Below are 18,792 nucleotides of genomic sequence, written 5' to 3'. Positions count from 1 at the left end.
TCAATCACATAAAATATGTAAAATTAAAAGTGTGATTTATACAGATTACAAAAATAATCCATCTGAACATTTAATTTTGCTTCTTAATTCAGGACACTCGATTCTTCTTGCTTTCTTTCTTTTGTTCCCGTTCCTTACTAAATATTTCTATATCTAAAGGAATTAAAGTATTCGCCGTTCTCTATTTTTCCATCCTCCCATATCCACCGATTTTACACACACACATATATATATATAGACATTTGATTTATAAAATATTGAAAACAAATGATTACAAAAATAATCCATCTGAACATTTAATTTTGCTTCTTAATTCAGGACACTCGATTCTCCTTGCTTTCTTTCTTTTGTTCCCGTTCCTTACTAAATATTTCTATATCTAAAGGAATTAAAGTATTCGCCGTTCTCTATTTTTCCATCCTCCCATATCCACCGATTTTACACACACACACATATATATATAGACATTTGATTTATAAAATATTGAAAACAAAAGATAAACATGCATGCTACGTTACTTCTCTTTAAGGAGATTAGTGGCACTACTAAATGAGAACATGTGTGCAACAAAATTATATATATAAATTGCATTGTATTTACTATTTTATTTATAATTCTTCTAGAATCATTGAACCTATTTCTATTTCTTTTTTCTCTTTTTTATAACTCTATAGGTATAATATAAAGAAATCAAATGATATATATATAGCATACATATATGCATACACCTATGACATTTTAAGTTCATAATTAATTAAATATAATTTTGTTATGAATATATAACTAACTCATCATACTAATCTGTTAAAAATTATTATAATCCCATAAATCAAAACTATCTATATATATTCGACTATATTGAGTCATCATAACAATAAATATATTCTCTATGACATACTTAGTATCTTTATACTAAAAATAACAATATAATATGTAATGACTATAAAATATGCTAATATGCAAAATAATGCATGTTTCGGGTTAGGGATGTCACAGGGAGTAGTACTTTTATATGGCATTTCAGAGATAAACTATGTGATGTCAAAAACCATTACTCCAAAAATGCATGCAGAACTCTCTTTAGCTTTCAAAGATTTCTAAGTCATCAATTCAATTAGGCATACAAAACTAGCACATGATTTAACTTGGTACACTGTTTTCAACATGTTACATTGGTACGTCATCAAATTCATAAGAGTCAAAAGAGGAAAATAAATTGCCGTATTTTGCCCAAGAGGAGCCCTAAGAGCGAGCTGGCCAAAGGTCAAGCATTCTCCTCCAACCTTCTCAATCCTAGCTCTGGCTCTTTCGGTAAACCTCAGTGCAGTAACCTTGATGGCAGGGATGTCATGCACCCGAATATCATCTGTCACAGGCCCTACAACAACATCAATCTTCCCTTCCTACCAAAGACAAAAACATAAAAACCAATTAACATTTGTCATATAAATACTATTAAAAAAACAAGTGTGAATAATCAATCAAATAAACATTCGAAATCTTTAATATGATCACACTACAATAACCAAATATATATAACGAATAGTACTAGTACATCATCCCACACCTCATACACATAGAATAATGAAACCTAGTGCCAATAGATAAGTAAATTGACTCTCAAATACTACATATTGGTTTTGTCACCAAAATACTATTTCAAACTATTGGGCAACAATTCATTTTTAGCTTATAATGTGGAGTAGTAATATTTTACATAGCCACCTCCTTTATAGTCGAGTATTAGATTTTTCCAACAGTACAAATTTCCCACTGATTCTCAAAGATAACTTTTTTCCTAACTGAATATCAAACCAAATTAAAAACACCAACACAAGTAATAAAATAACAAAACTCAAAAGGCTAATCTGTGACATAAACATAATAAAAAGGCGACTACCTTGGTCTTCATGAGCTGTGCGAGCCGAGAGAGTGAAAGCGGAGCTTTGTTGACCCCGCTCATGATCAAACGCTTCAATATCACCGCATTGAATCGGCTCGCGGTCCTCCTCACAAGAAACCAGTACAACTATCATATCCTAAATTCACCAATCAGATCCATCACACAGTAAAATATCTGGTGAGAAGAAGAAAGAGAAACCTTGACGGGAAGTTTGAGGTAAATGTCATTGGATTTAGGCGTCGTGCGCTTGGTCTTCTTGTTCTTGCCTCCGGCTTCCAAATCAATGCCTTAGACATAACATAAACAAACAGTTAGAGAAAACTGGTTAGGCGGAATCACGTAAATGAAGCTTGAAACGAAGATCGACGGCACACACCATGGCTGGAGCTAGTTCCGCAACATCGGTTGGAAATGGGGATAAATTGTGGAAGAGGCACAAAACTAGGGTTTATAGTCCATATTTATGTGAGATTGAATATGGGTCATGAATTAATCGAACTACAATTTTAAATTTTATAGGCCCATGTTTTGATAGATTTGTGAGACGGCCCAAACCTTTTGGTGTGAAAATTTGGTAGTACTCCTCCGTCCCATTGAAGATGGCCCATTTTCCTTTTTAGTTTGTCCCAACTAAAATGACTCATTACTTAAAATGGAAACACCTTTTCTTAGTTTACTCTCTCCTCTCAACACACAAAATAAATTTGCATAAAATCTCGTGCCGCCCAAGAAAGGGGTCATCTTCCTTAGGACGGAGGGAGTACTTGTTTGTTGGTCAAAGTGTAAACCGATTTGTGAGGTAATAATTTCGATTATCGTTAATAGTATCGAATTATTTACTACTATTAAATTTTAATTTATTTCGAAATAAGTATTAAAATTTATTTTTTTATTATTTGAGTGCAATTTATTTTTGAAGTATTTTATTCTAAATAATAATTTAAATGTTTCCCGATCTTTTATACTCTAAAGTAATAAATTATGGATCCATCAACAATTTATCGAAGGAAAAATCTAAACGTGCCTTAGAAATTTCTAACATCATCATCACAAATTTTTGAAAATAGTCCATCATTTGTACATTTTGACAGATTTATGTTCGTCAGTCTGTTTATTGATATCTTTCATATCCGTTATTCTTATTCATATTTTAAGTGACCATTTCAATGATGATATAAATATCCATCGGGAAATGTCGATTGAATTATCCAAAGGACGAATTCAGAACAAGAAAAATATGGGTATTAATTAAAAAATAAATTCGTTGCATTTTGAAGTTATTTTAACTCATTTCTGACTGCAAGAGTTATTATTTACAAAATCTAACATATTTACTTTTGATTTCTTTTTTTTTCTTTGAGTTTATCATTTTTCAATGCAAACAGATTTAATTTGTTTTTAAGAGTATTCTCCCAGTTTATTTTTTATCATTTCATTTATTGCTAGTACTTCTTATTTATTCACAATTGTTATAGTACTCCGTTCAAACACATTTAAGTATATGCTTTTTTCCCTGAACTACAATAGCTCATTTCTCTACTTTGTTAAAAGATTTTCAACCATACAGTTTATAGAGGATAACAAAAGGTAACTGTGCAAAAGTATATTAAGTCATTGCATCAGGCATCAAGTCAAATATTAACTCACTAGATTGTGTTTTCAAAATTATGGCTACTTAGGAGTGATTGTTGGAAAGACAACTTGAAGTATCCAAGAATGTGGGGAAGAGAAAGTATGAAGTTCCAACTCATTGGAAAGAGGATATAGCATTTATAATGTAGAGTCCCAATAGTCTAGTCCCTATGTATATTTGCCCTATAAATACCAATGTACAATGTATCAAATAAACACAATTCAGTGAATAAACAATCTTCTCCAATGTTCAATATCTGATTATTCAACATGGTATCACGAGCAATGTTTCGATCCTAGTTTTTTCAATCCAAAATCAGGAAACACCTTTTTCGAACTCAGAATTTTTTTTCATCATCGTTCAGTACCATTACAGCCCTCTGGCCAAGATCCAGCAATATACAACTCCTTTTTTTTTCCAATCTCAAACCTGCAAACCAAAATCAAGTGAGAATCCAATTCAAATGGCCAAATCAATTGAATCAGTTTCAATAGGATTCAAACTCGATGGAAAAAACTTCCCTATTTGGTCCAAACTCATGCTCGTTGCCGTCGGCAGCCGAGACAAACTGGACCATCTTGAGGGGGATGCCATTCCTCCCAAATCTGACGATCCAAAATTCAAAGAATGGCAGGCTGCTGACTACACGGTGTTCTCATGGCTGATCCAAAACATGGAGCCCCGGCTAGTCATACAGTTTGCCCAACATCAGACGGCCAAGGCCATGTGGAAGAGCTTGGTCACAACCTTCGGCGTGAGAGCCGATCGAGTCCAAATCTATGATCTCGAAATGACAACAATCAAGACGATTCAAGGAGATAACACACTCGAGTTCTACTGGGGAGAACTCCAGAAACACTGGATCAATTTCGATGCAAGAAAACCATGTCCCTACACCTGTTGTGACAAGGGAATCGAAATTTACATGAAGGAGACGAATATTCAAAGGTTACACCAGTTTCTCGGTGGCCTCAACGACAAGTACGACAGCCTCCGGAGAGAAATTCTCAAACTTGGGGATGACACAACAGCCGAGGAAGCTTTTGGCATCGTCAAACAAGAAGAAGGGCGGACTGCGGTTTGGAAGCCATCGGTCAACCCGACTACTGACTCAGGGGAGGCCGGAATTGGAGCCGGTTTTGGAGCCCGATTTAGGCAACCGCCGCCACCCGCTCAGAACCGAACACCCGCACCACCACACACCCGCGACCAGCAACCACCACAACCACATGGATACACCCAGAATCGTCCAGCAAAAATCGAAAAATCCAAGCTTTACTGTACACACTGTGGTATGAACAAACACACAATGGAGACATGCTTCAAACGCATCGGATATCCGGAGTGGTGGGAGGACGGGCACAAATTGAATCGGAATGGAACGGCGAAAGGAAAATCAGCGGTGGGGCGAGATGAGAGCACCGGAGTCGTCGCCACTGCGGGTAGCCAAAAGGCCGCCTACGCCGGCAACGACACCAAAATAACGATCGAACCTCCAATCGGAGGCGGGTGGTGGCCAGAAGCCGAAGAGGCAGCGGCAGCGGCGGCGGAAATAGCAAAGGCCCGGTGTGGGAATGCGAACGAAGGTAAAGGGTTTGGGATTTTAATCCCAAACCCTCCTCTTTTTAACTTATTACAAAATCCACCCCACATTTTTCCCCCACCCCCCTCCATTTTTAATAATTTACGAAAACCACCCCATTCTGGTAATATTTATCAAACTGGACCTCAAACTCCCCACATATACGAAACAGCCCCCCAAAGCTCATTAATCCCTGTTTTTGGCCATAAAAATTGTTCTACCTTAGACGATCCATATATGGCTCGAATATGTCATGTTCAATCGACGGAGGGTAAGAAAGATAAGCGATGGATTTTTGATTGTGGTGCTACTGATACAATGACATATGATTTAGAAGATTTATGTAACTTAACTACGTCACGGAGAAAATATGTTGAAACTGCTAGTGGAGAACTAGCTCGGGTGGAAGGGGCTGGCACTATTCGAATTTCTCCGTTATTAACTCTATCAAATTGTCTTTATGTTCCGTCTCTATGCCAAAAGTTGATGTCTGTTAGCCATGTAACAAAGGAGCTCAATTGCACCCTTCTAATGCATCCTAAGTTTTGTGTTCTACAGGGTATTCGGACGGGAGCGATTATTGGGCGTGGCACTGAAAGCTATGGGTTGTACTACGTGGATGAGATAGCTAAACCGGGCAAAGTAATGTTGGCTCAAAGAACTTCAGAACAGGATATGATGTTATGGCATAGGCGGTTCGGACATCCATCTTCGGGTTATTTGAAAATTTTATTTCCTAGTCTTGTTTCAAATTCAGCATTTAATTGTGAAACTTGTGTTTTGGCAAAGAGCCACAGACAATCTTTTCCTTCTACCGATACTAGAGTTGAGACTATGTTTTCATTAATACATTCTGATGTGTGGGGTCCGTCTCCTATTACCGGGGGACATGGGTTCCGCTATTTTGTCTTATTCATTGATGATTGCACTCGAATGACGTGGGTCTATTTTTTGAAAAATAAATCTGATGTTTTTTCAAAGTTTGTTGATTTCTACTCGATGATTCTTACCCAATTTCAAACCAAAATTCAAATTCTTCGGTCTGATAACGGGGGAGAATTCGTGAACTCAAAAATGAAAGATTTTTGTGCTAAAAAAGGCTTATTGCATCAAACATCTTGTGCCTATACACCTGAGCAAAATGGGGTAGCCGAACGGAAAAATAGGGTCGTCCTAGAAATGACTAGGGCACTTCTCCTTGATTCCAAGGTTCCAAAATATTTTTGGTTAGAGGCTGTAGCTACTTCCATTTATCTCCTCAATCGCCTTCCTACTCGCAGTTTAAAAATGAGATCTCCTCTCCAAGCCTTGTCTTCCTTAACAACAGTCCCATCTGCTCTATCTCTTGAACCCCGTATTTTTGGATGTTCCGTATTTGTTCATATTCCGAAAAATGACCGTACCAAACTGTCTCCCTGTGCCCTAAAATGTGTTTTTGTAGGATATGGCATAAACCAAAAAGGATATAGATGCTACGATCCTAACAGTCGACAAGTCATTACCACAATGAACTGTCATTTTTTGGAAAATGAGTTCTTTTATGGTTCCCAACTTCCAAGTCAGGGGGAGGGAAATACGATAGACTTCCTGAGTTGGTCACCTATGCCATACACAACAGATCCTACTGAGGGTCTACCTGAACCACCTAATACTGCCCCCGAGCAAGTCTTGCACACTATACAACCTGTGGAACCCGGTGACTCACCAATAACCCGTCCGACGCCTGAGGTAAACAATACTGCAATTGAAATTCCTGTTATTACTGATGATACTTCTGAATGTTACCCAGTAGATGGAGACACTGGACAATACATCCTTCCTTACCGGAGTAATCGAGGTGTCCCACCCAAAAGATATTCGCCGGAAAGAAGGGGGAAAGCAAGATACTCAGTAGGGAATATAGCCAGGGCAAACTTGACAAAAATGGCTAGAGCTTTTGAAGAAGCATTATATGAGGAAGAGGAGATTCCCCAGTCAGTTGAAGAAGCCATGAAAAATAAAAAGTGGAGAGAAGCTATGCAGATAGAATTGAAGGCACTTGCAAGGAATCATACTTGGGAAAAATGTCTGCTCCCAGAAGGGAAAAGCGCAGTGGGATGTAGATGGGTATTCACAATCAAACGACGACCAGATGGATCCATTGAAAGGTACAAAGCCCGACTTGTAGCAAAAGGATACACTCAAACCTATGGAGTGGATTATTCCGAAACCTTCTCCCCAGTAGCCAAGATGGATACCGTTCGAGTATTACTCTCAATTGCAGCAAACAAAGATTGGCCTTTACATCAATTCGACGTTACAAATGCCTTTCTACATGGAGAGTTGAAGAAAGAAGTCTATATGGAGAGCCCTCCTGGCTTTGATGGAGAATTCAAAGAAGGAGAGGTATGCCGACTGAAGAAAACTTTGTACGGACTAAAACAGTCTCCAAGAGCATGGTTTGGTAGATTCAGTGAGGCAATGAAGAAATATGAATATCAACAAAGCAATGCAGATCACACCTTGTTCCTAAAAAGGAAAGGAGAAAAGATTACTTGCCTACTGATCTATGTTGACGATATGATCATAACAGGAAATGATGAAGAGGAGATCGATCAACTCAAGAAAAATCTAGCAACTGAATTTGAGATGAAAGATCTAGGAGCATTGAAATACTTTCTTGGAGTAGAAGTATTAAGATCAAGGAAAGGGATCTTCATCAACCAAAGGAAATATATCCTTGATCTATTGGCGGAAATAGGAATGATGGATTGTAAACCAGCAGAAACACCCATCATTGTCAACCATGGTCTACAAATTGAAGAAGGTGCTCAACTGACAGACCGAGAAAGTTACCAAAGGCTTGTGGGGAAGCTAATCTACTTATCTCATACTAGACCTGATATTGCATACGCAGTCAGTATAGTAAGTCAGTTTATGCACCAACCTCAACAAAAGCATCTCGAAGCAGCACTAAGGATCGTGAGATATCTAAAAGGAACATTTGATCACGGGATCATGTTCAAAAAGAATGACCATTTGGAAATTCATGGGTACACTGATGCAGACTGGGCAGGGAATCCTGTTGACAGGAGATCCACTTCTGGTTACTTTACATTCATTGGGGGAAATTTGGTCACCTGGAAAAGTAAGAAACAGAAAGTGGTGGCACTCTCAAGCGCAGAAGCAGAATTTAGAGGTATTAGAAATGGATTGACAGAACTCTTATGGTTACGAAGACTAATGGAAGAATTGGGGTTATTTTCACAGAAAACATGTCAGCTTTTTTGTGATAACAAAGCTGCCATTAGTATATCAGAAAATCCAGTTCAACATGATCGAACAAAACATGTTGAAGTTGACAGACACTTCATCAAGGAAAAAATTGAGGCAGGAATTGTTGAATTCCCTTTTGTTCGATCCAAAGATCAACTTGCAGACATATTGACTAAGGCAGTTGGCGCAAGAGATTTCTCGGTTGTACTTGGCAAGTTAAGTATCGGGAATCCCGTTACTTAACTTGAGGGGGAGTGTTGGAAAGACAACTTGAAGTATCCAAGAATGTGGGGAAGAGAAAGTATGAAGTTCCAACTCATTGGAAAGAGGATATAGCATTTATAATGTAGAGTCCCAATAGTCTAGTCCCTATGTATATTTGCCCTATAAATACCAATGTACAATATATCAAATAAACACAATTCAGTGAATAAACAATCTTCTCCAATGTTCAATATCTGATTATTCAACAGTGATCAAGTCTAACTAATTTTGTTATACTATTACGTACTCTATATTTTATCCCATTCACTCTTACAACCCCAAAAATTAATGTGATCAAATCAAAATGCTAGCGCGATTTATTGATGGTGACAGCTTAATACACAATATCGAGATGACCAGTGAGAAACGTCGAATAATCACTATAAGCATAATATGACTCTATCGTTAAAGTGAAATGCAATGAAAACCGGTTAAATGAATCGTTCCTCGAATAAATAAGCTGACGAACTTACGTTTATGAATTGAAGGCATTAAGCAACCAGATGGAGGCGACGACGGAATGAGCAACCAATGGAAGCGACGACAGAGTGAATCAAATGAACTTTAGGCCCGGTGAAGAAGACAACGACGACGGTAGAGAATCACTGTTTATGAGTGAGAATTGGTGGAATATTCGAGCAAAAGAGGAGAACCAATAGAGAATCGATGAAGAATTCGAGCGAAAGAGTTTAATCGGTGGAGAATCGATGGAGCATTTGAATAGAAGAGATGATGGGCTGAAGAAAAATTATCTAAATGAGAGAAATTCATGTTTTACCCAGCTTTGTTTGTTAAATGACTATTTTATCCCCGCCTACTTATAGTGAACCAATTCTTGTTTATAGTGAAGTAATTTTCTGGATCAATTTCAAAATCCTAAACTGAATTACAGGCCTTGATTTCTTAATCTTGTGGTTGAAATTTATTCTTAAGAAGTACTTGCCCTATTTTTGGTACTCCCTCTATCCCTGAAAATTTGTCACTTGCTTCCTTTTTTGTCCATCTCTAAATATTTGTCGCCTTTCACTTTTACTATTTTTGGTAGTAGGCCCTACATTCCACTAACTCATACCTACTCACAATTTATTTTAAAACTAGAGTAAAGGCCAAAATTGGTCCTGAACATATGACTATTTTACATTTTTGGTCCTAAACATTATCTTCTGGATTTTTTGGTCCTGCACATATAAAAATTTTATCATTTTGGTCCTCCGTCAACATTTCCGTTAAAAACTAACGATCAACAGGTTTAATCCCTATTTTGACCAAATTAAACTTTTAATTATGATTTTTTACTCCCTAATTAATTCTTTGTTTATTTTTATAAATATTCTCCATAGCATTTAGTTATAAACAAAACAGAGCAAGATAAAGGGATTCTTTATGAATTTTCCACTTACATAAACCAATAATCGGTGGCAGATTTGCTAGCTTTGCATAACTTATCCCTTGTATTTCCCAAGAACAAATCCCTAATCAAAATTCTATACATTGAAATCAAGAAAAATCAAATTTGCGTGAAAAAAATCGATCTTGGACGAGAATTTTCAATTTTGGGAAGAAATTGAATTCTTAAAATTAGGGCACTTGGGAAATGGCGAGTTGCCAGTGGTGACGCCGGAAACGACGTCGGATTTGAAGAGCTAGAAGGTGTAATTGGAGGCCCAATCAAAAATTGGGTAGAAGAATTGCAGCGCCAAAATCAGTTTCTGAAACCACGACTAATCCTTGAACTTGTGGAGCGGGACGTCGAGAAAGAATATCTCAGAGAGGTGGTGGCGGAGCTTCTGAGAGGTGGTTCTCGGCGGCGGTGGTTGTTCAACCTGGCGGTGATAGACCTAGCGTCGCCGGAGTCGCGACCGGAGGCGTCGAAGAAACTGGAGTAGATCTGGCGTGGTGATGGTGGGTTTAGAATATTTACAAAAACAATCAAGGAATTAATTAGGGCGTAAAAATTTAGAATTAAAAGTTTAATTTGGTCAAAAGTTTTCAACGTTGTTCTTCCTCAAAACCAAGGCTACTCATGCATGATAGACAAAGAGATCATATATCTTGTAGTTGTGGAAAATTCGAGTTTGATGGCATTCCGTGCAGACACATGCTAGCTTTCTTCCGGATTAGCCAAATATTTGAACTACCCGAGAAGTATATACTCAAAAGATGGAGGCAAGAAGCAAAGATTGATTATGCATCCTTGACTGATGAGGGGATAAAGTTTTTGGATGAACAACATGATTCCTTGCATGGAAAAATCAAAGAGATGGGTGGTGCATTGGTGCTAGTTCAACAACTGTTCCCAGTAGTCAAACAAGGAAGAGCTCAGATATAAATATTGGCGATCCTTCTAATATAAGAACAAAAGGATGCGGTAAGAGAATGTTATCGTCAAAAGAGAAGTCAACTTTAAAGGCTAGAGCTTGTCATGGATGTGGGCTAAGTGGAGTATCACATGACAAACGTAATTGCCAAAAACTGCATGACTGGTACGTGAATAACTATTGAATTTTATCATTTATATTTTATGGTTGTTTTAGTATTCAATCAATTTAACTTTACTATTTTCCTCTTATCTTCAAATTTCAGATTAATGGCACACGATAGTTACAGTGGCGATGATTTTGCAAACGAAAATGACTGATCTCCATAGTTAGTGAAATTATTTTTTATGTTGTTTTTGTATTGCTGCTAAGATAATATGAGAGTACATCTAGGGCTGGGTAAATATATCGAAAAAATGGTATATCGATCGTATCGTATTGAAAAATATCGAAAAATATTGAATTTTCGGTATACCGAAACTTTCGGTACGATACAATACCGTATCGAAAGTTTTCGGTATGATAACGATATGAATTTTCTTATACCGCGATATATCGTTTTGTTTCGAATATACAATATATATCGATATTATCTGTATACCGAAATATATCGAAAATCAATATGTATCGATAATTCGATACATATCATTTATACCGATGATGATGATGGTAATAATAATAATAATAATAATATAATTTATTTTTTTAAGATTTAAAGTTTAAACCATAAATATATCCATATAACTTAATTATATATTTTTTGATTATGAAGATGTGGACAATATTTATTTTATTATGTTAAAATTATATTAATTTTGGTTTTATTTTTCAGTTTTGAAATTATATTTTTTGGTATACAAGTATTCGAAATGGTATAAAATTTTGGTATATCGTACGAAATATCGATATACTGTTCAGAACGGTATACCGAAGTTTGGTACGATATACCGAAATTTTGAAACGGTAACGGTATAGTTTTTTTCCATACCAAAATTTTGGTATACCGAAATTCGGTATATCGAAACTTTCGAAATAAGTACATCTACATTTTTTATAAGAGTAATCATTTATTTTTCATCTTCTTTATGCATTAAATTTGGTTTTATGAGATTGGTCATTTATTTAGTGTTATTTTTATGGACAAAACATGTACAATAATTGAACTGAAATAGGTACTTGTGAACAAAACACACATAATAAAGAATAGACAGTTGAATAATTAGCAGTATTTTTCAACAACTTCAAAGCTAATGAATGGAGTACTAAATTGAGATCTATTTTATTTGATCAGAAACTTATAACGAAAATTAGATTTCTTTAATGATTATGCATCAACAATAATTCAGTTATTATTAGTCACTTATATCAGGAGTAATCAACCAGCCGATATAGGTAGTCTGCTTTTGGAAGCTGAGCATCCATTCCATGCCTAATCTTCAATATCAGTTATAATAGTATGAACTATTCATATCACCTAATAATTCTGCATATTTGGAAGAAAGGTATAAAATCAAAACATCAACCACTAAAACATGAGCCAGTGACATATTAGTCTATAACAAAACCCAAATCTTATTCTGATCAATCAAACTTTCATCATATTGGGGACGATCATGATAATTGTGCCAAAAAAAAATTTAAAATCAATTATTCAAAAGTTCAAATAAAATATGAGTATCTCAATATTCAAAAAGTCACAAAAAATTTGACAAGTGCATATGTTCTTGTTTTTTGCTACACTGATGCAACAAATTTTAGTGTCTAAGTTAATCAGAAGAAGAGAAATTATTATGATTCACTACATCTCTTCTAGTTTCATCTTCCAAGACTATATTCTTGAAAAATTACACCAAACATAAAATCCACCCCAACCGCACTCCCCTTCTTCCTTTTCATTAAATTGAGGAATTCGACCGATGGGGAAAAAACATTCACCCAAAAACCAAGTGTTGCCACCACCAGATCCCTCTCCGGATTGCCCACGGGATTACACCCTATTGCGCTGATCGTACTGCTGTTGAACTCCCCCACCGTCGAGACAAAGTTTATATCTCGGCGGTCGCCCAAGTCTGCAGATCCGCGAAGGTCATCAACCCCTTGGCGTAGGGGTGCTTAAACGGTTCTCCGGTTCTCGGTTAACCGGAATCGGAACCAGAACCGGTCGGTTAATTGAGTAACCGGACCCGAAAAATTCGGTTCCGATTCCAGTATCGGTTCCAACTTTTGAAATAAAACCGGTTCCAGTTCCGGTTCCGAACCGGAATCGACCGAGTCCTAACCGGGAATCGGATTATAATTCAATTTTATTTTTTTAAATTTAATATACTAATAAATCTAATATCATTAAATTAATTTTGAATTAAAGTAAAATAATTTGAAACATTGAGTGATTTTTAGATTTAAACACTATTAGATTTGCGAGCTTTGTTTTCTGAAGCATTTAAAATGTTTAAACCGTAATACTTTGACTCTACAATTATTTCCCCCAATCCATTTTACAACTACAATGAGCATGACATCATAAATTTGTTTTTAATTTCCAAAAGAACTTATACAAATACAATATCATTTCATATGATAGAAATTTAACTTTATATTTATGTAACAATTCATTTAACATGCGATTTTAACCTATTTGTGAATAATTTATTAACTGTTCCGTTATAAACCAAGAGTAATAACAAGATCAATTAGTATTGGAAATTTCAATGAATATTTTTTTAGCCAAAAAAGGGAAATGGAATTTAATTTTAAAACTCATTTTTTTAAAAAAAAAATTGCTAAAGTTTAGAACTCCTATTTTTGTATTAAAAAATTGCTAACATAAACTAGTCCGACCTACTACACTTGGCATCACTCTTATCCATATATGAATATTATTGTATTGTTGGTTTGTATTTTTTGTGTATTTATTTGAATTTTTAGGTATTGTTTATTATATTTCTAGATGTTGGATAATTATTTTTTTAGTATTGAACTATTTAAAACAATAAATAAATTCGGATTAAAATTACACATCGGTTCTGGTTCTGAACCGGAACCGATCGGTTCCGAAAAAATAATTATCCAACATCTAGAAATATAACAAACAATACCTAAAAATTCAAATAAATACACAAAACATACAAACCAACAATACAATAATATTCATATATGGATAAGAGTGATGCCAAGTGTAGTAGGTCGATTCCGATTCGGAACCGGAACTGGAACCGGTTTTGGAGTTATTTTAACTCATTTCTGACTGCAAGAGTTATTATTTACAAAATCCAACATATTTACTTTTGAATTCTTTTTTTTAAGAGTATTCTCCCAGTTTATTGTTTATCATTTCATTTATTGCTACTTCTTACTTATTCAGAATTGTTATAGAATTGTTATACTCTGTTCAAACATTACATTTAAGGGCATGAATGGTAGCTAGTAAAAGCCCATACACACACATAAAAGCCCAAACTATGCGGAGCTGTATCACTTTGTCGACTGCTTGGTAGAGGCGGTCGAAATCAGGCGACCCGGCACAACACAGTCGGATCTCAGGGATATCCAAACTAAAATCAGCGTTCCTTGCAATTCACTATCCCAGAAATTTTGAGGTATTACGTTTCCTCGCTTATCGATTTGTGGTTTATGCAATTTATCCCCAAATTACCCTCTTTTACAGTTGAAGATCTGAACAACAGAGGCGGGCCTTGCAAGTGTTAGACGGCGAATTATCGACCAATCCGAAAACCCTCAGGTACGTAGGTCACCCCGAATTGGCCCCTCCCCAATTCCTTCCCGATCGAGTACTTCGACTTCACGTCCTCAAACGGCTTCCCAAGTATGTTATTCGGCTCCAATCTCTGATTCGGAGTGTGGGGAACTGGAATTGGCGGCGGCGGCGGGTGGTGGCGCCGCCTCTCAGGGATGGGGCGGTTTTCGAATTGGGCTGGGAAATCGGTAGGTGGTTTTTGGTAATTGGTCGCTTTTTCTGGTGTGTAGCTCTTCAAATCTCGGCTGTGGTGCTCCTTCTTGTTAAAACAGCCGCTCATTTTTGTCAATTTCTCTCTTTCTCTCCAAATTATGAACACAAAATCATTAAAAAAGATTGAAACTTGGAGGTTAAAAGAGGTGGTTCTGTGAAATCGCGAGTGGGAATGGGATTGAAGGAAACGGAATTTGAAAGAGAAAGGGAGGATGCACGTCCTTATAAGGAGATCATGCGGAGAAGATGGCTCCAAGTGGGAAAACCTGCGCGCTAAATATGCAGACAGGGAAGGACGACAGAGGGAAGGAGGTCGTTTGTCTTCTAAAAGGATGGGCAAATCGGGCTTCACAATTTGTACTATTAGGATCCAGTAAACAGGCAGCGGTCTACCAAATGGTGGATTAGGCCCAACAATGGTGCTACCAAACACCATCAAAGCCCACAAAAACTATCCGCAATTGTGGGAATATAAGTTAACTGAGATTTGAGCATAAGCCCAAGATTTCTACCGATCGCGCCCTAAGTATATGTTTTTTTTCTCTAAACTTCAATAGCTCATTTCTTTAATTTGTTAAAAGATTTTCAACCATACAATTTTTAGTGGATGACAAAAGGTAGCTGTGCAAAAGTATATGAAGTCATTGTATCAGGGATCAAGTCAAATATTGTGTTTTGAGAGATGTGGATATATGTCTAATACTTATTTAAAGATGTAATTATTTTCAATCAAATAGGCTAATGCAAGTTTCAGTTATTTTTATCACTGGGCTGACATATTCATTCTCTACTTGTTTGGCACCCCCCGGATGCTCCTGGGTGAAACTGAGCTTTTGTACTCTGCTTAGGGCAGGGTCAAAGTTTTGAGGCAGAGTTTCTTGTTCTATTTTAGAGCAATAAAATGTTCCCAGAAAATAGAGAAAAATCGATGATAATTGAATCCATAATACATTGAAAAAAAACAGAACTCAAGAGAGAAGGCCAAAATCCCCTTTTTGGTCTTGCCAACATAAATAATTAACTCAAACTCTGAAACCTCTGCTGTTTCTTTTTCCTCTAGCCCTTTCAAACTTTCTTCCCTTAGCTCGCACATAAGGCTTAGTGTGGCTGTGTGGAACACCAGGAGCCGGACCAAAGTGCTTCACAGCTTCACGAGCTTTAGGAGAACCTCTAAGGAGTACCTGTATTACAGAAGCATGGTTTAGCTGATATTCCAGAGTTGATATAAAGATCAAATACATTTCAAAGTTACAAATAGGGATGAATCTATAAAGAACACAAGACCTGCCTTTCCCTGCAAGAAAACTCTAGATATATATGCTACAATCTAGGATTTGTTTCATCATTGTCATTGATATTTTCTTTTGCTACTAGGTTTTCATCTCCAAAAATAATGTCTCTTTCTATAACAGACATTCTTTTCATTTTGATGTTAAAGATACAATGGAACGATATTTCTAGAAAGTAGTTTGTGTAGAACTACTGACAAGTTAATGACATTTCTTTCCATTTCAAAGGTAAAATATGTGATGTCAAAAGCCATCATTCCAAAATGCATGCAGAACTCACTATAGCTTTTAAACATTTATAAGTTTTTGTTTCAATTAGGCATGCAAAACTAGTTTAAAAAGAAAACAACAAGATAGTAACATCAACATTTTCATTCATCAGTTTCTCAACTTAATGAAAAAAACCACATGAGTTAACTTGCTACACTACAGCTTTCAAGCATTTATAAATTTTTCTTTCAATTAGGCATACAAAATTAGTTGAAAAAGAAGACAACAAGATAGTAACATCAAAGTTTTGATTCAACAGTTTCACAACTTAATGAAAAACAGGACATGAGTTGACATGCTACACTGTTTTCAACATGTTGCATTGGTATGTCATCAATTCATAAGAGTCAAAAGAGGAGAATAAATTACCGTATTTTGCCCAAGAGGAGCTCTGAGAGCGAGCTGGTCAAAGGTCAAGCATTCTCCTCCAGCCTTCTCAATCCTAGCTCTGGCTCTTTCTGTAAACCTCAGGGCTGCAACCTTGATGGCAGGGATGTCATGCACCCGAATATCATCTGTCACAGGTCCTACAAGAACAGCAATCTTGTCTTCCTGCCATTGACAAAGGTATGAAAAAAAATAATTAGCATTTGTGATATAACTAGCAAGGACAACAAATGTGATTGAAATCGTTAATATGATCACACTACGAGTACTAAATATACATGAGTAGTACCAGTGCGTCCATCATCCAACAGAATACATCTCATACAAATAGAATAATACAACCAAGTGCCAACATATAAATTAATTGAAATTCAAATATTAACACAATTTCCCAGTATTGGGCAACGATCATTTTGAACTTATAATGTGCATAACGTTTCATTGGAATAATACAAACATAATTAACTCATTAGGTAAGATTAAGCAGCCAATCGACAATAGTATAAATATTTGGCAATGCCGTGATACATGTTTCACTACAGCATAAAAATACAAATTTTCCATTGATTGCCAAAGATTCTTTGTTTCCTAATTGTTGTACTAATTGACACCAACACAAATAATAAAATACTTCATCAAAACTTAAAACGCTAATCTGTGACATGAACATAGTAAAAAGGCGATTACCTTGGTCTTCATGAGCTGTGCGAGCCGAGAGAGCGAGAGCGGAGCTTTGTTGACCCTGCTCATGATCAAACGCTTCAAAATCACCGCATTGAAACGGCTGGCGGTCCTCCTCACAAGAAACCGGTACAACTATCACATCCAAAATTCACCAATCAGATCCATCACACCATAAAACATCTGGTGAGAAGAAGAGAGAGAAACCTTGACGAGAAGTTTAAGGTAAATGTCATTGGATTTAGGCGCGGTGCGCTTGGTCTTCTTGTTCTTGCCTCCGGCTTCCAAATCAATACCCTAGACATAACACAATCAAACAGTTAGCGAAAACTGGTAAGGCGGAATCACGGAATGAAGCTCAAAACGGAGATCGACGGCGCACCATGGCTGGAACTAGTTCTGCAACACCGGCTGGAAATGAGGAGGCCGAAAACTAGGGTTTGAAAGAAGCAACTGTCCAGTATTTATTTGGGATTGAATATGGGTCATAATTTAATCGAATAGGCCCATTTGTTGATAAATTTTGAAGACGGCCCACAGTAATTTGATTTTGAGTCCAAGTATTTATCATAAATGTCACCCAATCTTTTATATCTAAATTAACTTAACAATTTATGGATCCAATAACAATTTATTGAAGGAAAGAAATCTGACGTGACATAGCAATTTCTAATATCATCATAGCAAATTTGTGAAAATAGTTCATCATCTGTATACTTAGTAAATGTCAATTTTTTATTTTATTTTGTTTTGTTTTGTGAATGGTACTTTTCTTATGGGAGTATAAATTCCGATGGTCGGATTTTCTCATCGTGACTTGGTAGACCTTATTTCTAAATTTGATGCGATGGTTTCTCTTTGTTGAGCTTTATTTGCAAGATAAGTAGGACTCCTACTCTTCAATAATGCTATGCGGCCACAATGTGACTAGCCAAACGGTGGCAGTTTTATAAATAGTTGAAACAAATAATATTATGAAATAATAGTGTTAGATAGTGCTCAAGTATTTTTACATAATCACCCTTATCCTTCCAATTTTGAAGAGAGAATACACATTTAATTTCAAATTAAAATTAAAAATCAGTCTCTCTTTATACTAATTACAACTCCATTTCCCAAACATAATTATTATCGGATCCATAAAAGCAATGACCAATTTAACCCTCAACTAATGAAGTATGTAAGTTTATTACATATATCAAATTTTTTCTCTTAGGTCATCTTTTTATTTAGAAAGGTTTCA

At 36.2% G+C, this 18,792-nt stretch overlaps 2 protein-coding genes across 2 annotated transcripts; both read right to left on the bottom strand.

The window, feature by feature from the left end:
* Nucleotides 1-1,079: 1,079 nt before the first annotated feature.
* On the bottom strand, nucleotides 1,080-2,364 carry LOC148923312 (large ribosomal subunit protein eL18y-like; the record flags this gene model as incomplete). Its single annotated transcript, XM_089061458.1, has 4 exons — nucleotides 1,080-1,403; nucleotides 1,901-2,029; nucleotides 2,102-2,190; nucleotides 2,280-2,364. Coding segments are annotated over 4 exons (609 nt in total), but the record flags the coding sequence as incomplete, so codon positions are not given.
* A 13,460-nt stretch (nucleotides 2,365-15,824) lies between these two features.
* Nucleotides 15,825-18,076, bottom strand: LOC148923311 (large ribosomal subunit protein eL18y-like). The gene is made up of 5 exons (XM_089061216.1): nucleotides 17,932-18,076; nucleotides 17,757-17,846; nucleotides 17,556-17,684; nucleotides 16,851-17,033; nucleotides 15,825-16,103 (listed from the first exon to the last, which is right to left on the bottom strand). Exons 1-5 carry the CDS (start codon nucleotides 17,932-17,934, stop codon nucleotides 15,945-15,947), a joined length of 564 nt encoding a protein of 187 aa, XP_088917342.1. The 5' UTR covers nucleotides 17,935-18,076; the 3' UTR covers nucleotides 15,825-15,944.
* Nucleotides 18,077-18,792: the final 716 nt, after the last annotated feature.

This window comes from Salvia hispanica, chromosome 6, assembly GCF_029641045.1.
Source record: "Salvia hispanica isolate PSC_SH4W2 chromosome 6, Shi_PSC_v1, whole genome shotgun sequence".
Classification (NCBI taxonomy): Eukaryota; Viridiplantae; Streptophyta; class Magnoliopsida; order Lamiales; family Lamiaceae; genus Salvia; species Salvia hispanica.
The sequence above is the reverse complement of the archived record's forward strand: the minus strand, read 5'-3'. Positions and strand labels throughout refer to the sequence as shown.